This window comes from Dysidea avara, chromosome 4 (genome assembly GCF_963678975.1).
Source record: "Dysidea avara chromosome 4, odDysAvar1.4, whole genome shotgun sequence".
In the NCBI taxonomy this organism is placed as follows: Eukaryota; Metazoa; Porifera; class Demospongiae; order Dictyoceratida; family Dysideidae; genus Dysidea; species Dysidea avara.
The window spans coordinates 28,031,461-28,056,993 of record NC_089275.1 but is presented as its reverse complement, the minus strand read 5'-3'; the positions used below and the strand labels follow the sequence as shown (position 1 = coordinate 28,056,993).

At 36.7% G+C, this 25,533-nt stretch overlaps 1 protein-coding gene across 1 annotated transcript in view; it reads right to left on the bottom strand.

Annotated features, from left to right (window-relative positions):
- Positions 1–4,172: 4,172 nt before the first annotated feature.
- The window catches only part of LOC136253728 (adhesion G protein-coupled receptor L4-like), a 94,224-nt gene continuing 72,863 nt past the window's right edge, over positions 4,173–25,533 (bottom strand). Inside the window, exons 18-25 of the mRNA XM_066046384.1 lie at positions 17,097–17,163; positions 16,938–17,035; positions 15,719–15,845; positions 15,622–15,663; positions 15,431–15,493; positions 15,342–15,381; positions 4,495–4,629; positions 4,173–4,446 (exon numbers count right to left, since the gene is read on the bottom strand). Of these exons, the coding sequence (XP_065902456.1) occupies positions 4,319–4,446; positions 4,495–4,629; positions 15,342–15,381; positions 15,431–15,493; positions 15,622–15,663; positions 15,719–15,845; positions 16,938–17,035; positions 17,097–17,163 (700 nt within the window). The 3' untranslated portion in view covers positions 4,173–4,318. The remainder of the gene's footprint in view (positions 4,447–4,494; positions 4,630–15,341; positions 15,382–15,430; positions 15,494–15,621; positions 15,664–15,718; positions 15,846–16,937; positions 17,036–17,096; positions 17,164–25,533) is intronic.

Below are 25,533 nucleotides of genomic sequence, written 5' to 3'. Positions count from 1 at the left end.
GAATAACTGTTGCTCCGGGACCGGATGAATGGCAACTACGTACATGTTTATCATGATACGTGCTAATCGCCTTTTTACAATTAAGTTTTACAACACAAATACATGTATAGTTAAACTCACCAATTGTGACTAAATCCCTTCAACACGAAAAGACAAATAATGAGACAACCTTGGAGACAACAGCCTCACAAGCCTATTCTGGTGCGCTTATTTAGTAGTAATATAAATTTTAAAGGCGTTTATTTACAACAGGACATAATTACGCGCCCTTCTATTGTCTCTGTACATACTTGCCTTTTCTTTACTATTCTCATTTCATTTCACAAGACCTCTTGGCAGGGGCGTAGCTTCTTCACTTGAATTAGTCAATGCTTGAAGTAGATCGAGATACTCTAATAGAACAGTCACATTTCTACAAGTGCCATATTTTTATACTGTAAAGTCTGTAAGTAGCTAGTAATTTAAACTATACAATCCAATGAAAAGCAGAAGTTGTAACTATGCTAAAATAATATTGATTGCTGTGTTACAGCTGTTTTGTGACTGCTCTAATAGAATATCTAATTCTTGATCATTTTAATGCAGTGCAAGATGAAAGGCAAAGTGTTATTAAGGGTTTACTAGTTAAAATGGGTGGTAGTTGACTGCAGTTGCATGCCACTAACAGGGCCGTCCAGAGAAATTAGAGAGCCCAGGGAAAAGAGTTAAAGAGGGGCCCATGGGCAAGGAAGGGTCTAGATCCTGACTGCTCTATTAGAGTATATCGATCTTTCTTTAAACAGGTATTCAAGGGGCCCCTTTCGGGATGGGACAGGGGGAAAAATACCACAGTTACCCCCCCATGTGGGCAGCCATGGCCACTAAAATTACAGTTATATTCTGTCACTGTAATCTGGGGTTTCTGTAAAAACCATGGAAACTCACCCACTGTTATCAACAGTGCATTGCTTATTCTAACAAAAAGTATTGAAATCCAATCCAAAAACAGCTTATAGCTGTAAAAAAGTGCGCGTCCAAGTAAAGCAGAGTTAACTGCGACAAAAAGTAATGATATCATAATGCGGCCATGTGCGAGGTGTGCAAGTTTTAAAATTAATATTAGCTAATCAGATAATACAATGTTATTGTTAAAGTGTTAATGAGAACTATGTGATGCTGCTATTTTTAAGTGTGTGAGCATCTTCATAAATGCCACACAAATATAATTCTCAATAAAGCAATGTGTATAGATTCTCTGATAGCAATAAATAGTTTGAGTTTGGCCACCTTTCCTTTGTTCGTAGCATTGCCGTATACAGGAAAGACGGCCAAACTCAAACTATTTATTGCTATCAGAGAATCTATACACATTGCTTTATTGAGAATTATATTTGTGTGGCATTTATGAAGATGCTCACACACTTAAAAATAGCAGCATCACATAGTTCTCATTAACACTTTAACAATAACATTGTATTATCTGATTAGCTAATATTAATTTTACAACTTGCACACCTCGCACATGGCTGCATTATGATATCATTACTTTTTGTCGCAGTTAACTCTGCTTTACTTAGACGTTCACTTTTTTTTTTACAGCTATAAGCTGTTTTTGGATGGGATCAAGACACACGGTAGTGTGTCGTGCGGCCAAGAAAGCCGGCGACCACACCGTGAGTATATTTACAGGAAGAAAGAAAACAGCTTTTTCACGCATGTATAGCTCCATGGCCTCTTCTCCAAAGCACACTATTTTTGCATTATAGCTGTCCCCCAGGTAGGGTACGCCACACAGCAAAGTAGATTAAATTCGCAACAGCCATTTGCGAGATATGGGCGTCCAAAATTTCGTTTTAATTTCTTCGTTTTTTTCTTCTTATGCCGTACGGGGGCTTCGATTTCTTTACGCACACTTTGCAAAAATTGCTATAAAATGCAAACGTGTAACTCGATTGCCTCGATCTTTGGCACAAATTAAGAACGTGTAACGGTGGATTCACGTACCAAGTTTGTTGTAAGTCTGAGTAGTATTCAAGGAGTTATGGGCGTTTATTCACGTAAAAACAGATCAAACTTCTGTCACGGCTACAGGGTAAACCAAGCATAGAAATAACTTGAAAATTGGTGTGTAGATAGGCTGATCATCGTGGCAGTGCCTTTTGATAGTTTGAATAGCATAGAGTTACAGCGACAAAGTTATAAAGCAAAAACTAAGCAAGTGTAAAATCGCGGGATCGAGATACTCTAATAGAGCAGTCACCACGGGGTAAAAAAAGGTGTGCAAAAAATGTCGAAAAAAAACAACTTACCAGAGTTCGAACCAGGGACCTCCATACCTAACACCTCCATCCTTAACCACTGAACCACTGCTACCTTGACTGATCACCTCACTTAATTTCTGCTTTATAAATGAAATTTCTAGTTGAAATCTGCTACGTTTGTAATTTCATAGATCTACCAATAGAAGTTCTATACTGTTCTAGAACATTCTATGTATGTTCTATTAGAAGTCCTCCAAAAAAATGTGCACTCTATTAGAGTATTACAATAATATTATCAAATATTGAATTAAATCATGCAATGAAATACATTTATAAGTCTGTCTTCAATAATCATCATTGTATCTACATAGAAAAGAAGAAATGTGAGTAAAGACAAACCTCAAAGTCAGCCATAGGCTGGTTTTGGGGCCTTGTAAAGTACAAAAAGGAGTGAAATCCACACAAAAAACAGCCAAGCTGTGAAAAAATGGTGCGGCCTTAAAAAGCCTGGGTGAAAAAAGTTGTGAAATCAAAGGTGGCGGCCAAGAAATGGCTGCAATGATGTTAATGCTAATAAATTTTAACAATGCTTGGCTGTTTTTGTGTGGATACTATTTACAGTGGACACATGGCCCTGCTATTACCTTTACCTATTATTTCTTTGACCCTAGTCTATCACAATAGTATTCAATTTATGTAGTAATTTACATCTAAAATTTTTATTGATAGCAAAAAAATTACATGGAAATGATTTGAAAGTTATGTGAAATCAGGAGCACATGTACTTTTACAATGCATTGTGTGGCCTACTTGTATTTGAGGATGCCATTCCATGAAAAGTAATGCAGTACATATTGACACAATTCAAGAAAATATTATAGCAACTCTGTTTTTACCAAGATAGCTTTTGTAGTATAGTTGAATCGACTTACTTTCAGTGTGTTGACTTTGCATATTTCTTGTTGGTTAAGGTGTCGGCATTGCTACTGGTTTGCATAAAGTGGTGTGTAACATTGCCTGAAAAAAATGGTGGAATTCTTTAGGGAGAGTTTTATCACTCCAGTATAAACACCTACTTGTCATGTTGAGCATTAATCGGATGGCTGCAGGTTCGAGGCTGCCTAGGTCCAGTCATGGATTTTTTGTCCTTTCTCCACGTTTTCAAACACACTTTCTGTAACAACTTTAAACAGGCTGTAGGACCAGGTGTCCTACAGACCTTCAACACTTGTGCTGTAAAGCCTTCATAAAAATAATAAAAAATGTTCCAAAGTAAGCCAGCCAAAACAAAAACAACTGGGTAATCATGCATGATCAGCAACAATCTAAAGAAAACCCACACAAACAGAAGTCTGAATTTACAGATCCATCATGAGTTGAAGTAATGTTAATGTTTTCAGTGTTTCATCCTCAATCACAACAATTTGCTTCATTCAGTTGTATGGTACACGATTCTGCAACACAATTTGGGACTCCATAGCCAGCTAATCAATTTTGTACTGAAATATGTACTTGTACATTATGCCACGTTGCCTTTTGATCACCTTAGACAAGCATTAGTCAAAATCTTTTGCTCCATTTCTAGCTAGATAATGTTCTGTTTATAATACAAACAGGCTTATCCGTAAAGACAAAGGTATAATTTACAAGTGATAATCAAATTCTGGTTCATTTCACTAGTTCAGGTTATGATTAAAATTATTGTCACTGATTGGGCAAGTAAATTCTGCAACATCAATTAAACAGAAGAAGGCAAAATTAGAAAGATGAAAGTAATCCAATGCATTATGCATAGTTACAAAAGTCTCTAATACAACTACTGTGCTTTAAGTAAGAGGCATGAATTTTATCAGTAAATTTGGAGATATAAACTTGATAAATTCACCTTGGGAATCTGTGATGAATGTATTGAATTTTATTGGTTGGTAGTCATTGAAATTGTATGTCCATAGTACACATTGTACAGATACAAAGCATTGTAATCATAATAAGTATATATGTGCATATGTGTATAATAGCCATAAGCTTAAATTATCTTACATGATTGGTGCAAGTGCAAGGTATGTAAATTATTACAGTTAAAGATAAGTATCTTTAGTAGATTCTTCATGATGCTTTGAGCTTTCCCATACCAAATCAAGTTCTGAATCATTATGCTCTGATACAAACGTGGTCTCACGATGATCAACAACACTGTACATGTTAGCTAGATGATTGCATATAATTTCAATACATCAACTACTTTTACACTCACAAATATTGGATGACTGCACTTGTGTGGGAGTATTATCATCAGCTGGTTGAGCATATTTATTTTGAAGGACATCATCTTGATAACTTTGTAGTATTGCAGATTTGATTGTTGCACTTGATTTACTGTTGTCACTTGCTGTAATAATACACAGAAATTGTGCACTATAAATAAGTGAACTTAATGTCAACACAATAATTATAACTTAATCAGTGATTCATAGCTAACTATTGTTAGAAGAGAAAGTGGTGATCAAGATACTCTAATAGAACAGTCACTTATGACAAGCCTGTAACTTGCTATAATCTACTGTATACTGACAAAGATACTCTAATAGAACAGTCACTTTAAGGTGAATGTAGCTATGCAGTTAGAAATGATCAATTAACAAAGTTAGTGCAGATAAACAAAATTAATGCAGAAAATCTTCAGCAACATATGGAGCAAAAAATGCACCTATTATGCCAGCATTTTTCTCATTGTATTTACCCACCTATTACACCAAAAATTTCCCAGCATAATTGATGCATTCCTACAAGTCATCTAAAAAGTACATATCATTGAGGTTGTGATGCTGTTTTCTCACAAGATACTAGTGAAGCATACTACAGTTGAATTTGACACTTGGTAGTTTGTAGTGTAGAGTATACCTATGCTGAATAAGAAGCTTGAAATATGGTAGGACATTAATAACCATTAACTAATAAATACCCTCAATTATGTTGTAATTTTATACATGATAAGTAGGACTGATTATCGGTATTGTTACCGATATCAGTATTGGTCAATTGCAAGTCTATTAAACAGGAATTTCACTTGAATAATATATGAAATGTAGTATACATTAAGTACAATGAAAGCACTGAAATGTTTCAAATGGCTGTGCAGCCAAGTGATAGGGATGAGTCTATTTTGCTTATTTTCAAAATTATTTTCTTTCCAGTAATTCTTTTATTTTTATCTACGTACTATACTCCATATTTTGCTTAAACATTCATTTTGCTTTATGTTATTTGACCCATAGGTAATTCTAATGGGGGGGGGGGGGGGGCAGAGAGGCCATTGCTACCCTGATGAAAAATAACTTTTTTTAAATCTTGAGGAAAAGTTGCAGTATAGATTGGCATTGTTATTTTTAGCACTTTTCATGTTTTTAGCATAAATTTTAGGCTGTTTTGAAGCCTTCAAATTGCAAAAATCCTGCAGCTTCTGGGGGTTGGACTCTCAGACCTCCCTGACATTCTACTTAATATTACAGCCATACAACAATAGTCATGTTGTTATTCCCTACTTGGCCCCCCTGTAGGTCAGGTCTAGGATCGCCACTGATTTGACCACTTCTAACTGCATTAAGCTTGAGTTTATTATGCTCTAGAATTTGCCTATTATGGTTTTTGGCATTTCCCAAATTTTTCTGCCTACTATGATTTTTATGCTTTTCAAAAATGCATTAAGCTTTTATTTTGTGTGTTTATCTTGGTGCAGAGAAGAAGTGTCACTCCAACTGCAACATACAAACAATAGCAATAGCTTGTAAAGGGGATGCGCTCTATATAGACTAACAGGCATATTAGAGCAGGAAGCCTGGTGGCATATCTATAGTTCCTCAGAAGCTGTAGGCATTTATTGTCTAATATCATCGTTTTGTATTATATGCAAATAATTATGTAGCTATAAAATATTTTGCATGGCTTCTGTATAATTCTGATCAATTTTCTGCGTTGTAGCAATTGGTATTCAAAGGACATTTTCGGCACCATGCCAAGAACCTCCTACACTTAAATGATTTTCATTTTCTCTGTTACATGCAATGACTTCTATTAGAGTGTTTGACTGTTCTTTTACAGAATCTTGGAATATTTTTATTAACTTCAGTCTCACTACAGACATAACTATTTTCAATATCCATACATTCACTAGTTATCTGAATCCACACTAAGTGATTAAACTTGGGAAAATCATTAATTTCTACACGATAGTACTTTTGTAATTTAAAAACAATGGGAAAAAATGCAAGTTCCAGAAAAACAATTATGCAAGCATTTTTTTCCTCATTGGTGGATGAATTGACACTCCAATGTATAAATCCTAGGCATCAACGTGTTCACCTGTTCATAGGGAGTTCACAAATCCTTGTTTTATCTCCATGTCTGAGTCACAAATGTTTGTTTATGTTGTGGTGAAGAAAGAAGTTATCAATGATCTTTCTTCTGTGAATTCACCCTCCTTCTCAAACACACAAACATACCTTGGGCAAAAACTCTACCTTGGTGGATTCACAAATTTATCACAAACACAATCAGCCAAGATTTAATACTGTACACCATTGTATCAGTGAGTTATGAAAGTGCCTGTAGATATTTTTCTCAAAGACTGCTGTATATATTGATCTATTTGCTCATTTGGTTGTCTAGTGCTGTATTTTGAAAGACACAAGAAAGTTGTTGCAGAACTCAAAGAAGAAGATCAAGTGGTAAAACTAATCTCATTATATGCAATAGAAACATGGTGTCTCGTCGTCCTCCCACTGAGCCCATGCAGCATAATTTTACACTTCAACCCAGGTCCACCTCAGGTCCTCTAATAGCATTGATAAGAAATCATATCCCTCTCTCTGATTCGGACCCAGGCTGCTTGCACCAATTAATTCTTAATTAACTAGTGAATAACACTGTTGACTTCCTACTGTATGTATCATGATTGTATTGTTTTGGGCTAGTCCCCTGGATACATCAGACCTTGTCTGTCTGTCCAGTAATATAAAATAAAATAAAAATATAATAATTTCCCACAGTGCTGAACTTATGAAGCTGAAACTTAGCCAGTCCAGTTCCTATAGATAACAAAAAACTAATAAAAATTTTTATGCAAAATTATTTTCGTATGATTCACATGAAGGACTGCTCTATTAGAGTAGTTTGATCTTTTGTAATTTTTTTGTGTAAATAGTTTTTGTACAAGTTTTGCATATGAAAATCATTTTAGGACGAAAAAAAGCTAATCACGGTAGGTCAAATTTATCATCAGAGCTTCCATCGTAGCCAGCTAGCTATTGCCTTCCAATAATCATAAACATCATATATCACATTTTACTCAAAATCTATGGTGAGACATATTAGATAATACCAAATTCAGACCTCTCAACCTTCACGATTTGGTTATGACACACACAATTTCAGCCTTAATCTCACGACTGCTTGTTCATTTCACAATTAGTCAGAAATATTCTTAACCGCACCCCCAAAACACTACCGTGACGTCACTACTAAGTGTCATGTAATCCAAACTTCATTTTCGCGGTACATTTTAGTGGTCATATATATTGCATGTTGTATTTATTGTGATGCACTCTAAACAAGACTGTTCTTCAATAAGTATATATACCCTCCAGTGATTAAGAGAGTGAGGAAGGTGCTGATAGTTGTATTGAGTTGCAGTCGTCTGCACTTCACAAGCATGTCGTGACCAGTGAAGGTGATGCTGTAGATGACGATAATAATGTTTGACTCCTCCCAGGCCTGAGAAAAGCAAGTGTATTCAAAATATGGGTATGGCAATTCTTCATGAACGGTCTTCCTTTTTGGTTTTATGGATGTTTAACAACTTCAAAACAATGTTGAAGGCCTCTTAGGCTGCCGGAGATAGCGTATCCTTTGAGAAAGCCAGGGAAGCTACCCGTACTTATGCAAACGAAAATGAAGGGTAGCCTCAAGGCTTTCTCTAAACAATATGCATGAGAAAACACGATAGCCACACTATAAAACAAATGAGAAGATACTGCTGTGTTTAATTTGCTGTTTAAAGTGGTTTGTTATATAGTCTGTTCGTGTCAAGTTCACCTGATCCCTCATTTATATAACTCTTCAGTGTTACACGGGCCAGCTTCCCAAACATTTAGTAGTACTGTGAGGCCCTTTAAATGCCAGAACTGTTAATCAAAAAGCGCTTTGATATGGGCAAGAACAAATGAGTTATGAGGCTTTAAAATATCCCATACATTTAGTATGGATGATTCAGGCATGCAAACATGTTTACAACATGAAAACATGCTTGTTCCAGTATAAAACCATTGGGAGTGAGCACATGTTCGCCTCTTTGATATTACTATATTTGGCGTAGGTTCAGCTGAATGCGTACGGACTATAGTTACGCTTTGTTAGCAGCACATAGCAACATAATTACAGAATTACAAAATAATTCATGAATTATGAATATGCTAAATTGTGGTGTTTACAAATCCAATTATCTAGCTGAAATCAAGACACACGGTAGTGTGTCGTGCGGCCCAAGAAGCCGGCGCGCCACACCGTGAGTATATTGACAGGAAGAACGAAAACGTCATTTTCACACCTTTGTATCTCGGTGATCACTTATCTGATTGGAACCAAATTTGCTACACAGTTGCCCGCCAGCCAAGGAAGTCTACATTCCAAATTTGAAGGAAATCGCTCCAGCCATTTCCGAGATACGAGCTGCCAAAGTTTCGTTTTTTTTTCTTCGTTTTTTTTTCTTCTTCTTCGTCTTTTCGCACACTTGCAAAAATTGCTATAACAAGCAAACGCGTACTCCGATCGCCTTGAAATTTGGCACACAGAACGGGAGTCCAAAGGCGAATCCTAGCATCAAATTTGGTACAAATCTGATGAATGGTTCAGGAGTTATGACCGATTATTCGCGTAAAACAAGATCGATTTGTTGTCATGCCTACAGGGTAAACCGCTTCATGGAATGAATTGAAAATTGCTATGTAGATGGAGTAACCATCGTAGGAGTGCCTTTTGGTGGTTTGAAAGGAATCGAGATAAAGACCACGGAGATATGACACAAAACCCAACCTGTGTCACAATTACGCGATCGATTTTTATGAATAAAAAAGTATTAGTTTTCACGCCTACTAGGCAAACCGCTTAGAGCAATGAGCTGAAAATCGGTGCATAGCTGGAATAATCTTCATAGAAAGTCCTTGCAGTAGTACAGAAGAATCGGATTACAAACCACTGAGTTATGATTCGAAAGCCAACTCCGTGTAGCAAATGCAAGTTCGAGATACTCTAATAGAACAGTCACCCTAATAGAGCATTCGGCTAATTTATTTACTCCATTATAGAATTTTATTACATCACAAGTTATTCTGTAGGGAGTTCAGCTGCAAACAGTTAATCTTATAGACAGTTCAGCAAGAAGACAGTCACCATGTGGAGAGTTAAGCAAATATATCACTATAGAGATTCAGAACATTACAAGTAACACTGAAGAAAGTTCAGCTATAAAAAAGTCATGCACTGTGTAGAGAATTCAGCTACAATTAAGTCACTCTCTAGAGAATTCAGTTACACAGAATTCAGCTACACACAAGTCACTGTGGAGAGAGTTCAGCTACAAACAAATTACCCTTTAGAGTGATCAGCTACAAACAAAACACTTTGCAGAGTGTTCAGCTACAACAAATCAACCATTAGAGCGATCAGCAATGAACAAATCAACACAAATCTACCTGTAGAGAGATAAAATGAACAAATCAACACAAATCTACCTGTAGAGAGATAAGCTAGAAACAAATCACCCTGTAGAGAGTTCAGCTACAAAAAATCACCCTGTAGAGACATCAGCTAGAAACTAGACACAATGTAAGGAGTTCAGCTACAAGCAATCACCCTGTAGAGAGTTCAGCTAAAACAAATCAACCTGCAGTGAGATCAGCTACAAACAAATCACCTTATAGAGAGTTCAGCTACAAACAAATTACCCTGTAGAGAGATTGGCTAAAAACAAATCAACCTGTAGAGAGATCAGCTACACACAAATCAACTTGTAGAGAGATGAGCTACAAACAAATCACCCTGTAGAGAGATCAGCTAGAAACTACACACAATGTAAGGAGTTCAGCTACAAACAAATCACCCTGTAGAGAGATCAGCTACAAACTAGACACAAAGTAAGGAGTTCAGCTACAAGTAAATTACCCTGTAGAGAGTTCATCTACAAACAAATCAACCTGTAGAGCAATCAGCTAGAAACAAATCACCCTGAAGAGAGGTCAGCTACAAAAAATCACCCTGTAGAGAGATCAGCTAGAAATAAATCACCCTGAAGAGAGGTCAGCTACAAAAAAATCACCCTGTAGAGAGATCAGCTACAAACAAATTGCCCTGTAGAGAGATCAGCTACAAGCAAAACACACTGTAGAGAGTTCAGCAACAAAGAAACCACCATGTAGAGAGTTCAGCTACAAACAAATTACCCTGTAGAGAGATCGGCTACAAACAAATCAACCTGCAGAGAGATCAGCTACACACAATTCAACTTGTAGAGAGATCAGCTACAAACAAATCACCCTGTAGAGAGATCAGATAGAAACTAGACACAATGTAAGGAGTTCAGCTACAAGCAAATCACCGTGTAGCGAGTTCAACTACAAACAAACCAACCTGTAGAGCGATCAGCTAGAAACAAATCACCCTGAAGAGAGGTCAGCTACAAAAAATCACCCTGTAGAGATATCAGCTAGAAACAAATCACCCTGAAGAGAGGTCAGCTACAAAAAAATCACCCTGTAGAGAGATCAGCTAGAAACAAATCACCCTGAAGAGAGGTCAGCTACAAACAAAACACTTTGCAGAGAATTCAGCTACAAACAAATCAGCTTGTAGAGAGATCAGTTACACACAAATCAACCTGTAGACAGATAAGCTAGAAACAAATCACCCTGTAGAGAGTAGCTACAAGCAAAACACCCTGTAGAGAGTTCAGCAACAAAGAAACCACCATGTAGAGAGTTCAGCTGCAAACAAATCACCTTATAGAGAGTTCAGCTACAAACAAATCACCCTGTAGAGAGATCAGCTAGAAACTAGACACAATGTAAGGAGTTCAGCTACAAGCAAATCACCCTTTAGTGAGTTCAGCTACAAACAAATCAACCTGCAGTGAGATCACCTACAAAAAAGCACCTTGTGCAGAGTTCAGCTACAAACAAATTACCCTGTAGAGAGATCGGCTACAAACAAATCAACCAGTAGAAAGATCAGCTACACACAAATCAACTTGTAGAGAGATCAGCTACAAACAAATCACCCTGTAGAAAGATCAGCTAGAAACTAGACACAATGTAAGGAGTTCAGCTACAAGTAAATCACCCTGTAGAGAGTTCAGCTAAAACAAATCAACCTGCAGAGAGATCAGCTACAAATAAATCACTTTACAGACAGTTCAGCTACAAACAAATTACCTTGTAGAGAGATCGGCTGAAAATTAATCAACCTGCAGAGAGATCAGCTACACACAAATCAACTTGTAGAGAGATCAGCTACAAACAAATCACCCTGTAGAGAGATCAGCTAGAAACTAGATACAATGCAAGGAGTTCAGCTACAAGCAAAATCACCCTTTAGTGAGTTCAGCTACAAACAAATCAACCTGCAGTGAGATCACCCACAAAAACGCACTTGTACAGAGTTCAGTTACAAACAAATCACCCTGTAGAGAGATCAGGTAGAAGAATTCACCTTGTAGAGAGTTCAGCAACAAAGAAACCACCATGTAGAGAGTTCAGCTGCAAACAAATCACCCAGTAGAAAGATCAGCTAGAAGAAGTTACCTTGTAGAGAGTTCAGTTACAAAGAAACCATTATATAGAGAGTTCAGCTACAAAGAAATTACCCCGTAGAGAGTTCAGCTAGAAGAAGTCACCTTGTAAAGAGTTCAGCTACAAAGAAACCATCATGTACAGAGTTCAGCTACAAAGAAACCACCTGTACAGAATTCAACTACAAACAAATTACCCACAATGAAGCTCACAAGAAGTCATGGAATGGTGGAGACAGTGATGTGTTGTGATACTGAATGAAGGATTTGTGGACATCAAGTGACTAAGCAAGGTGTGTCAGATGAAGTTCGTAGGTTTACAATAACTATAAATCGTAGTTACGGCTACACCATAGCATAGTATATTATAATAAGCTGCAGCAAACAACAGTATAGCATCTCAGTAACTAGTTAATTGTGCCTTTTCAACAATTTTGGTAAAACAAATGTATGTGCATGAACCCCATCAACAAGATGGTAGGATTCACAGCTGCATGAGGATTGACAATCTCATGACTAGGTCTGTTCCCAGGTTGAGAGGTCTGCCAAATTCAATGGTCGAAGCTCAAATAAACTGCTGCCATGCCTTGGTACTAGTTGGCACATGACTCCTATAAAATGCAGACCCACAATGAAAACACACATTCTGCCAAGTGTAAACTTGTAACAAGACTGCAGTGTATTGTTTCTACTTGTCAGGAATCATTTCACCATCCAAAACAGGTTAGCCCTTGACTTAGTTACTGTTATAGCAGAAGTTATATTTACACTGTATTGTGGCAGAAACTTACCCTATTATGCTACTAATTATGCTCCATTATGCCAGCATTAGGCTTTATGCTTTTCATCCCCTATTATGCCTAAAATTATACTGGTATAGTTGACACAAGCCTACACTTCATAGCTACAATTTGTGACTGAATTTGACAAAACAAGGCTTCGACGCACAAAGCTTTGTTAGGAGATATGGCGATTTTAAGGAATCATTGTGTAATAACTTCCCAGTGCCTACAGCTGTGCAAACAAAATTTGCACCAATTGTTCGTCTGTTCACTAGCTATCACTGAGTGGGTGTATACATTTCTGATACCCAAAGTTTGCCCTGTTTTGAGCAGCTTTTTTCGAGCGGGTAATAATATCACAGGTGATAGTAATAGGGTGGGAGGGTGGGGGTGGATGGCGGTCTTAATATACGGGTATAAAATGAAATAAGAAGACGATTGGAATCCAGAGGCCAAGTTTGGGCTCTCCTTGGCCCTCCATGGCCCTCAAATTACTCCAAATTCACTGAGAACACTATTGGCGAGCTCTCTGTGAAGTCCCAGCTCACTACACACCATTATCACAAAGCCATGGCCATTTAATGGTGCCAATCTCACACTCGTGGCTTTGACAGGGTCGGAAGAAAGCTGCTACAGAACCAGACTTGTTAGTGCTGAAGGAAGTACAGTGTGAAATATGATGGTGTGTTAGACCAGCAATCCATTTATGGTAAAATCGTAAGTTTGATTTTGTGTGTGTGGAAGCCTTGTTATGTGAAATCCGGTCACATTTCATTTCAAAGTGATTGTTTTATTAGAATATTGTAATCTTCATTATGCTCTTATCATTTGTGACTGTTCTATTGGAGTATCTTGTTCTTCCCATAACAATCAGCTAAAATTCCTCTATCCAATATTTCCACTTGATAGGGATGTGTCGATTTTGCCACAAACCTGAAAAAATATTTTTGGTATAATAGGTAGTTATTACATGTGACTGTTCTATTAGAGTATTTCAATTTTTTGCTAAGTTTATATTCCCTAGTATCCATTTCAAAAAAAAGCTGTACCAATTTTTTTGTTATTACCCACCTATTATTCCAAAAGTATTTTTCTGGCAAAATTGACACATCTCTATCAAGCGGCGATATTGGATAGAGGAATTTTAGCAAATTTAAGACAACCTATGCTATTTGCTGTATTTCAAATTAATAAATACTTTATTGGCTCCACTCAGAGCTGATTATAACTAGCTTCCATTGATCTGATTTTATGTCAGATCAAAGTTTAAGTTGATCTGACATTACCTGACATTGTATAACAATGAATGCTTAAAGTACATCAAGCATGCATGAGCATGCTAAGCTAGGGGTATCTGGAGGCATGTATCTCAGGAAATTTACAATGTTCTGAGACTGCAAATTATGAGTATTATGACACACAAAATCCCTTCAGCAGCCATGCACTGCATCATTGTTAAGCCACACAGATGTATAATGAATTTATAATAATAATGATAACATTATTATGAATGAATTCACTACTCATGTTATAAAAGTTGTGAGTAGTTACAGTAGCTAGATCTATGCTGGAATTTGACAGAGAAAATATAAAATTCACTAGCATGAGTTATACTGTGGTTGAAATTAGTAAGGATGTGAACAATTACAATCTACCTGACATAAAAAGGCTATTGAAGTCACTTGGAGAGTGTGTGGACATGTGGTATAAAGGTGCAAAATATACGTTTTGCCAAAGGGTGTATTGTAGGTTCGATTCCCCAATGGAATGATTTTTTTTTCATTTTTAAGATTTTTTAGATCAGGATGCTCTCTTTGACTGCTTTATTAGAGTGGCTGATTGTTCTATTAGAGTACACTGTATGGATATCAATCTTTTTAGCAGAAAGTGGTCAGCCATCTTTGACCAGTTTAGTAGATATATCAGTCGGTCTTCAAGCTAATTGGTCGGTAAAGGTCCAATGGCCAACCATTATACTGTAAAATGCTCTGGTTACTATTCTGAGTGTCTTTAATATCAGTTCATTAGAAAACTTGCATTGCAAATAAGCAATAAATATTGGATAACAACCCATTAAGATTTATATATCGTCATTGTTTGTATACTAAATTTTGATCACATGAGTACCTGCTTCATGCAACAAATCATGCAATCAGTTTGAAAATCATATGTTTTTAGAGTTGCATGATGTGTAAACTCGCTTTTAATACTTAAAAACTTTACAGTGCTGGTTTAAAACCACTGATGGTCCACTGGTACCCTGTACTAGTGACCAAAACTTACATTAATTGAATTAATCATTAATCACTTAATTACAGCCTTACGAGGAAACAAGGAAGTTAATTTCTTGCCAACATTGAATACAAGCAATATAATACAATACCTGCAGAAAGATTTATTATTTAATAACCATAAAAGCATTCTGTAATATTATTGCTGTACAAACTAATTTAGACATACAATATTGCTAATCAATAATCTTACTGTATTTCTTTGCTTTTGTTGGGAAAGTAGATTCCTTACTCTGGATCAAAAGTTTAATACTTTTAGTACTATACAGAATATTTACTTACAGATACATGTGAACTGTCAGTTCTTGAAACACTGGTCCACTTTCTTTGAACAAAGTTTATAAACTATAAAATAATGTCATATAAATTTCAATATGTGGTGCATTTAATGATTATATTCATTGTAGGCTAGGTTTTTTGTGGTTTATACTTGGTAGTATTTTTTGGCTGGCTAACTGTATTACATACTGTACCTTTTCATTTCTTAACACATGTAGAATCAAGATGAACAAACCCTGTTGAGAGCACTAATTATAAACTTACAAGTAAGTTTACTTCAATCATGTTTACCTGTAATGAGTTAAGAATTGTAAATATCCAGGAAAAGACAATAGTGTCTTCATTCACAGATAATATTCCAAAAATCCAAGTGCTTCCAAGTAGGGGAACAAATAATACAGCTGCTTTCAGTAATGATCTACAGGAATATAATTTGACTTATTTATGTTGTTAATTATAATGTAGTGGTGTGGCCAAAAAATGGCTGCAGTGGTATTAATGCTAATAAATTTTAATTATGGTGTGCAGTATTATTATTACAATGTCTTTATATTATGAAGCAGTGTGAGTGTATTATGAAACCAGTCATAAAACATGAACTGATATTGAAGACCACCAGATAGCTACACCATCTGGTCACTGATTTTCACATCAACATTGCCTAAAACTGGACTTTGATATATATGTGTGTGTGTGTGTGTGTGTGTGTGTGTGTGTGTGTGTGTGTGTGTGTGTGTGTGTGTGTGTGTGCTAAAGCTCACACAGGTCTCTACATGATTGGAGACAACGTTATTGGCATAGCCAGCCTGCAAAGTTGAATATTTTGTTATTGCAAGGCATCCAGCAATATCCATGAGAGTTTGGCCTAGAGCTTGCTACTGCTATCCTTGTACAATCCCTAACTGGTGCCCACCCCAGCACTCTCTTTATTCTACATGTATACATGTATGTGAGCCTGCACTTGACTATATAACATAATTGACTGTTCTGTTAGAGTGTTTGACTGCTTTGTTAAAGTACGCTGTAGTATGATTTGTTGAATGCATTGTCCTTGTCCAGTAGCATCATGATAATAAGACAACAAAAGAGTAAATTGATGTTTTAAAGCAAAAAAGCAGCCAGTGTGTTAATATTCTATGGCTAAATAACATGGTATCATGATTATTATCATCGTTAGTTGAATTTTGATAATATTAAAAGCATTTCTCCCACTAAATTGATCTAGCCAGAGGTACTGTATTGCTGGAGGAGGTCTTGAGTTTCTTTCTATACCTTTGAAATGACTTCTAAGGCTGCCTGTTTTACAATACTACCATTAGTTAGTGTTGCCAGTTGATAAATATTGGCATACACAGTACAATCTTTCCACATACAAAAATCAAGTGCATTATTGTAATAGACCACATTCTGCAGAATAATTCACTGTAGCTTTTTAGCTGAGTTGCTGGTGGTTAATGTATAAACCCATAAGGTCTAATGCATTATACTATTGTGAAGTTACAGTACTTACTTCACAGTTTCACGTTTAGTTATCTTCTCAGTTGTCATATTGCTGTAATTACTTTTAAATACTTCATAAATGGCTATAATTAGAAAAAACATGTTCACCTGCAAATAAATTTATTCAGGTGAATTACACTGTACAAAATTGTTAGTAGAATTTACTAACCAGTATGATTGCTAACATAGGACCAATAAAAGCCCAGATAGCACCATTTTCTTCAGATATCCAACATCTGTGTAAAGTGGAACAAATTAATACCAACATAATTAGTACAATACTTCATAACAATCCTCAGGTATTGTACTAGGGCTGAGCAATAGTATCGATAGTGCGATATATCGAGATAGTAAATCACTATCGATATCGTAATAGTAGGGATATCACTATCGTGATAGTTATGATAACCTCAGATCTGTATTAAAATGGTATTAACAACCCTTCTATACTGTTTTACAGTTGGTATTACCAGCTTTCTTACAAAGGAGTGGCCTGTAAATGCTTTACCAATAGTCCATATTCATCGGCCGCCCACACAGTTAATTAACAAATGTCCTGTACATGCAAAATAACTTTCTATATGACTGCAAATCATAGCTATACCACTAAGACTTTGTTAAGAGTAAAGTGTTTCATAAACTATTGGGATAGTATTCACTATCGCGATATTTAATGAGTAACTATCGTGATAGTAAAATTTTTACTGTCGCTCAGCACTATATTGTACGTATGTATATATTTTATCTATATGGAATCAATTAGATTCTTAAGTTTATTAAAATTTTGCGCTTGTGTATTACTGTATAATGCATTGTTGATAGATATTTTGTAGGAAATTAATTGATTATAATAATTTGAAACAATTTGCTAGCACATCCTCTTTTCATTCTGTCATTAAGGACCTCTATTATTAGCAATTCCCATCATGGAACCATTCTTCTTTATTTACTTAATGATATATAAGGTTGGCTGGCTGAAAAAAAGAAAGTTTTTTTACACAAAATTCTACTTTGTTATTGGGTAATGCTACATAAAAAATTAATCGCTTTGGAACACTGAAACAAATTCAAATCAATAATATCTATACACTGTTATGGCCAGTGCATGTTTCACTTCGCTCCACATTCTAGTTAATTCCCTACCCCTCTTAGGGGTGTGCGCTTCTTTTCAACAATACAGCACAACATCACAACAACATCACACTCGCTTGTTAGTAAGAAAATCTTTGCTTTGTGTTTGTACAGCAAAAAGCATATCAGTTATGGATGCTTATTTACAATGCGGTAGAAATAAAGTTTACCGGTATCATTTTTTGTTGGGATGGCCTCTTCTCTGTCCACATGGGGAAGTACTGGGAAAACACTATACTATGATGGATTTGCCAGTTCATAGTAAACAGATTGAACGAAGTCCTGCCTTTATAACATGTTCCAATCATGAGTTATGATCAATCAAATAAGCGCCTGTAATTTATTTGCTGTATTGTTGCTGTACAAATTAAATTTATTCCTGTTCCAACTGTCTAGCCTTATAACTCCAAGACTATTCATCATAAAAGGCTAAAACTTTGACTGTCACTCCTTTGTCATTAATTACTTTTATTATTATTTTAAATGCAAGACCTCACACATGAGTATAAACACAATAATTCAACAAATCAATATAGCTAGCTAATTACAATTTTACAATTAGCAGGTTGCTGAACACTGTAGTGGATGAAGCATGGATGGTCTCTGGTTGTAAATTGTTCCATAGTATAACAGTGGAAGGGAAGATGCTGAATCTATCTGAATCAATTCTAGTGAATGGCACGGTAAGTTTGTACTCATGGCCATGGTTAATGCCTCTATTGAATGTGATGTATTCTGGTAAAAGTAAGGTCCATGAATGATTTTGTACATCATTTAAAGTCTCAACATATTTCACAGAGAAGCAACTAAAAGAATGCGTGAAAATGACAAGGTATTGCTCAGTCAGTCACATATGACTAAGTTAAAGCTATATCCAATGTGAATCTCTGAAATCTGGCTTTGGGAATTTTGCCATGCATTTTGAACGGAATTTTACACCTACAGAAAGGATGCAGCAGTGGACCAGAAAAAAATCTAATTGGAGTGGCCTATCCAAGTGAATTGGAACACACATTTGATCAAAATATCATTACATGAGTAATTAAAATTGACTTGTACTGTACTTTGTTATTTCTCTATAATTATACAATCTAATCAAAAACAGCCAAGCTGTAAAAAGAGTGCGGCCCCCAAAAAGGCCAGGGTGAAAAACGATGTGAAATCCAAGGTGGCAGCCAAGAAATGGCTGTGATGGTAGGTTAATGGCAAAAATTTTAATAATGACAATTCAGCTGAATTTGCATTGCCTCCTCCACGTTTCACTAGGATTCAGCGCCAAATTCACCTGAATTGTCATTATTAAAATTTTTGACATTAACCGCCATTTCTTGGCCACCACCTTGGATTTCATACCCTGGCCTTTTTGGGGGCCACACACTTTTTTTTACAGCTTGGCTGTTTTGGTTTAGATATCACTTCTTTTTGTATTGCAAGCCACAAAGCCAGCCATCAACAGACTTTGGTGCTTCCTTTTAACTTGTTTGTTTTTCTTCACTGCAGGAATTGTGGAACAAAAGCCAGAAGCAATTATGTGTATACCTTTTTGTCTGATTAAAATATTTGTATATTTTACACTGAATGATATCACGTATGTAATAAGGCGATTTTACATAATTGAACTGTAGCTGAAACTCTCATTGTTTGTAGTTTGAACTCTTTTCAGGGTGGCTTGTTTCTAGCTGAACTCTCTACATGGTGATCTGTTTCTAACACGTATTTCTACAGGGTAATTTGTTTGTAGCTGATATCTCTATAGGGTAACTTTTTTCTAGCTGATATCTCTACAGAGTGACTTGTTTCCAGCTGATCCTTCTACAGGGTGATTTGTTTGTAGCTGATCTCTCTACAGGGTGACTTGTTTCTAGCTGAACTCTCTACTGGGTGACTTGTTCCTAACTGATCTCTCTACATGGTGATTTGTTTCCAGCACATATTTCTACTGGGTGATTTGCTTGTATCTGATCTCTCTATAGTAACTTGTTTGTAGCTGATCTCTCTACAGGGTGCCTTGTTTCTAGCTGAACTCTCTACTGGGTGACTTGTTCCTAACTGATCTCTCTACATGGTGATTTGTTTCCAACACATATTTCTACTGGGTTATTTGTTTGTAGCTGATCTCTATACGGGTTACTTCTTTCTATCTGATCTCTCTTCAGGGTGACTGCTCTATTAGGATGACTGCTCTATTAGAGTATCTCGATCTCGCACTTCCTACACTAAGTTTGATTTTGTGTTATAACTCTGTGGCTTTAAGTCTGATTCTTCTACATCATTGAAGAGTATTTCTAAGATGATTACTCCATCTGTACAGCAATTTTCAAAGCATTACTCCAAGCGGTTTTTCCGGTAGGTGTGACAAGTAGTCATTTTTTTTATTAGCTAATCTCGATTGCATAATTGCCACCTACACACTGTTGGTCTTTTTACTGTATCTTCGTGGTTTTTAGCTCAATTTCTTTCAAACCACAAAAGGTTTGAGGGTCAATAGTTAACCTATCCACACACCGATTTTCAGCTTCTTCCCATAAGCGGTTTACCCTGTAGGCGTGACAACATATTGATGTTATTTTTTGTGAATAATCACTAATAACTCCTTGACTGTTTACTGTATTCCATCCAAACATGGTACCAAGATGCGCCTTTATACTCCCCTTCTATGTGCCAAATTTCAAGGCAATCAGATAATGCGTTCACATTTTATGGCAGTTTTTGTAAGTGTGCGAAAAGAGGAAGAAAAATAAGAAGCAGAAGAAAATAAAACCCAAGAAACTAAACCAATTTTTGAAGTTGCATATCTCAGGAATGCTTTAAATGATTTCACTCAAATTTGAAATGTGGAGTACTGAAGTTGGCAGGCATGTTCACAGCAAAAATCGTCTTGTTTCATCAAGGCAGCACAGAGCTACAGAGGTGCGAAAATTGCATTTTCTTTCTTCTTGTCAATATACTCACGGGTGTTGCGAGCCAGCTTCTTGGGCCACACGACACACTACTGTGTGTCTTGATTAGCTACCTTACCTCTTGGGTACTATGTGATACTCACAAATAATGAGTGAAATCTTCATGCAAAAATGTCTTGGTTGTACAGAATGGCAAATCCACAAAAGTAAAAGTTGACTACAAGAGCTGATATCTGGTGTGGTCAACAATGAATGTTACATAATACAACTAACCATACCTGTATTTTACAAATATCTAACATTGGTCCTTTACTTTGGTCCTAGACTAGTCCTAGACTTGTGCAGTCTTGCTACATCCATATAATATTCCTTAAAACTGTAATTGGCTAGTAATTTTGCCACATTTTATTCTCTACACTGCCTACTGACCAGATACTGTACTATCCAATAACAGAGTAAAAGAATCAATTAGGAATGCAGCAAGACCACACAAGCCAACAGTAAAAAAACAATGTTAGAATTTTGAAAAATACAGGTATAGTTACATAGTTGTACTAACATTCATTCTTTATCACACCAGATAGCAGCTCTTTTAGTCTCCAATTACTTTTACTCACATGGATGCACCTTGTTATACAGCCAAACTGTTTTGTACAGGGTTAGTTATACAAATGATATGGATGATTTCGGAAGTGGTACATCATCACATTAAGATTCACCCTTCATACAGGGGTACCTTGTATATGACAATAGGACACTCTCATCAGTATTATACTAGTATATTAAAAACTATTCAATTAAAAATGACGTAGGGATCCAAGCAATAAAACATAGTGAAACAAGAGATGAATGATGGTATTACAGCGTAGTTCGGTGGAAAATCCAATAATCACCATTCATCTCTAGTTCCACTACTTTGTATCGCTTGGATCCCTACTTCATTTTTTAAATTAATATACTAGTTTGTTTGTTATTTTTGTTGTTATCTATACATGTGTGACTGTTCTATTAGGGTGACTGCTGTATTAGAGTATCTCGACTCCTTGTTTCACTTACTTGGGGACGTGTCTGTGCTAGCTTTATGAATACACTTAGGACAATAATAAGGAGTGTGGTCATTGTGATCAAGTAAATAGATTGTTAAGAGGTATGGTCTCTGTGCTCGACCGACTAAGATTGTGAATGGGCATGGTTGAAGATTCTACTGAGTGTAAGCACTTTCAATAAATTTGTGGCATCAAAATATGCTACTCAAGGGAAGTGTTTATAGGGAAAATTAACACCTTGATGTGGTTTCATTACATGAAGAAGCCGACAAGTAATAGGGCATAGTATTGCATGTGATATTATTATTATAAAAGGGTGCACACCTAGATGAGCAGCGGGCATTAACTAGAATTGGTAGTTGAGAACGTGGTGACCAGTTGGTTGTAATAAACTTGGGGGCTTGTCCGAGGAGTAGTGAAAGCAGACAAGCTACAAGAAGGATGAAGACAGAAGGAAAACGACGGACAACAATAAGAGACATATTTGGGCACCATTGAGTGGAGTACGTAGTTGTAGTGTGCCAGAGGATTCTAGTAGCAGTCTGCCAATTTTAATTTAACCACAAGTCAAAATCCTTGGTACCGGGAAAAAAATGGCAGGTACACCTATCTTAATCAGCTGTTCTGTCTGTTGTCATATTTCTTTACTAGGATTTGTTGTGATTTTTGTTTGTCGCCGCTGGCTACCTTTGTTTCATTGAGACAGCCACATATATCTATAGTCTTCAGCATCGTGAGTATTGTATAAGTACTACTTACAGAATTTGTGCATGATGGCTGCATTTACTGTTGAATCATTTGCTGAGGAGCCATTTTTGCTCACATTTGATTCCCTTTATAAGGAAGAATTGTTAGCCATAGCAAAACATTACAAACTGTCATCAGTAACTGGTTCAAGGAGATTAAGAAACTAATTAAGGAATATTTAATTAATGAAGAGTTAGTGGCCGAAGAAGATGAAGAGTTGTCTCTACCTTCAGTCAACATCCTAGAGCTTAAGCACCTAGAGTTTCAGAAGTGAGAGAAGGAGAGAGAGAGAGAGAGAGAGAGAGCCAGTTGAAGATGAAAGAACTGGAGATAGAGTTGTGTATTCAATTACGATTGAAGGAATTGGAGAAGACAAAGGAACCAAGAATTCCTGTAGAATCTACTAGTGCTGCTTTTGGTGTCAGTAAGCAGATAAAGTTCGTACCTCCTTTCCAAGAGAAGAAAGTGGATAAATACTTTAGAAAATTGCCACCAGTCTTGAGTGGCCAAGAGATGTTCGAAAGTTATTGCTGCAAAGCATTTTAGTGGGAAAAGTCCGTGAAGTTTATTCTGCCATGTCAATTGAACACACTTTACAATATGACCTAGTCAAGAAGGCTGCTCTTAAGGCATACAAAATAGCACCTGAATAAGGTGTGCCAGAAAGTTAGTCACAGGGAACTACATCTGATAGTATTTACCTTCCATTTGTGTCCAGTGGTTCAGTAACTGCAGATGGAACCTCTGTACCTGTTAAGATACTATGTGATACTGGGGCCACCCAGAAAAGTCTTCTACAGGAGCCAGTGTGTTAGTCCAAGGAGTTGAATTGGGTGTTCTGAAAGTGTATCTCAGGTTCAATCTTGTGTCTGGAGTAGTTACAGTGGGTATTAGACCTACGTCACCAATCCAAAGCCTTTATTCTGGGGAATGACTTGGCAGGTGGAAAAGTTGATCTGCATCCTGAATTGCAAGTTGTTGATGAACCAGAGCAGCCTAAGCTGCAGGCATCACTAGAGACTGAGCTGACAGATATTTATCCAGCATGTGTTGTATCAAGATATGCTGCACGCAAGGCTAGAGACAATGAAGAGATGAAGAAGACAGTACTACCACAATCTAATGAGATCAGTCCTCAGGAACAATCCCTGGATACTGTTGTTGCTGATCTACCTAGAGGCTGTGATTGTTCCAGAAATAGCTCAGAGCTCACCACTATCAAGAGATCAATTGATGACTGATCAGAATAATGACCCCGAACTGTGTAAATTAGCTGACAAAGCATTTAGTTCTGAAGAAGCATCAGATGTGGGTATATGTTATTATGATAATGAGAAAGTGGTGAACTGCTACAGCACCAGGCAATGAGAAATGGCAGATAGTCCATCATATTGTGGTCCCCAAGGGGCATAGAAGTGAGATATTACAGCCTGTGTACATCATGATGTAGATGTGATGGATGCAACACCAATCAAGCAACATCCAAACCGGGTTAACCCTGTTATGCTTCAGTTTGTGAGGAGCCCATGGAATCATTGAGCCTAGCAGTAGCAAATGGAGCTCACCTTGTGTCCTTGTTCCAAAGAGTAATGGAGTTTACCATTTTTGCACTGACCTTCGGAAGGTTAATGCTGTGACAAAATCTGATTCATACCCAATACCCAGAATAGAAGATTGTATAGATTGAATTGGTGTCACAAAGTTTGTAAACAAGTTTGACCTGCTAAGGGTTACTGGCAGGTACCCTTAACTGCTAGAGCGTAGGAAATTTCTGTTTTGTAACTCCAGATGGATTCTTTCTGTATACAGTAATGCCATTCGGGATGAAAAAAGCCCCAGCAATATTTCAACAAATGACCGATCAAATGACTGATAAGGTCATTGCTGGTCTCCAGGGATGTGAAGGGTACATTGATGATGTGATGATTTATGCAGAGAGCTGGGAAGAACATCTAGACTAGATCATGTTGGTCAAGGCCATGTCATACCAGTAGATGTTAAAGTAGCGGCTTTTACAAAGTTCCCTGTTCCTTCAAATGGATGAGAGCTAATGTGTTTTCTGGGAATGGCCGGCTACTATAGAAAGTTTGTAAGAATTTCTCACTTGTGGCAGACCACTTACACATCTTCTTCATGAGGATCAGAAGTTTGGTTGGGGTATGAAGTGTACACAGCTTTTCAGCAGATAATGAGTTTGCTTATGTCTGCACCTGTGTTACAAACCTTTTCGTGTTGATGGTTGATGCCAGTGATCTTGGAGTTGGTACTGTGTTGGTACAAGAAGATCATCGTGGTGTAGAACACCCTATTGCTTATTTTTCACAGAAGTTCAACATAAGCCAACAAAATTGTTGTACAAGTGAGAAGGAAACATTGGCACTTATACTAGCTCTCCAACACTTCGAGCTTTGCTTATCTGCTGCCTAGCACCCAATATTAGTATTTACGGATCATAGCCCTTTGAATAGACTCAGGGACTAGAATCAATGATTGTTAAGATGAAGCATAATACTCCAAGGGTATGACTTGGTTATTAAGCACAAACCAGGCAAGGACATTGTATTAGCAGATGCCATGTCAAGAGGACTGTAGATACTTTTGTTGTTGTACTTATATTTGTTATTGTACTTATACTGTAGTCTGATAGATGACACTTGCAACCCGGAAAAAAATGGTATAACAGAAAGTTTGGTATCATTTTAAAGCCCTTTTCTCACAGAACAACATATCCAAAGTCCCAAAAAAATCCCCCTTGGAGAATTTGTTTTATATCAGTGTAAGA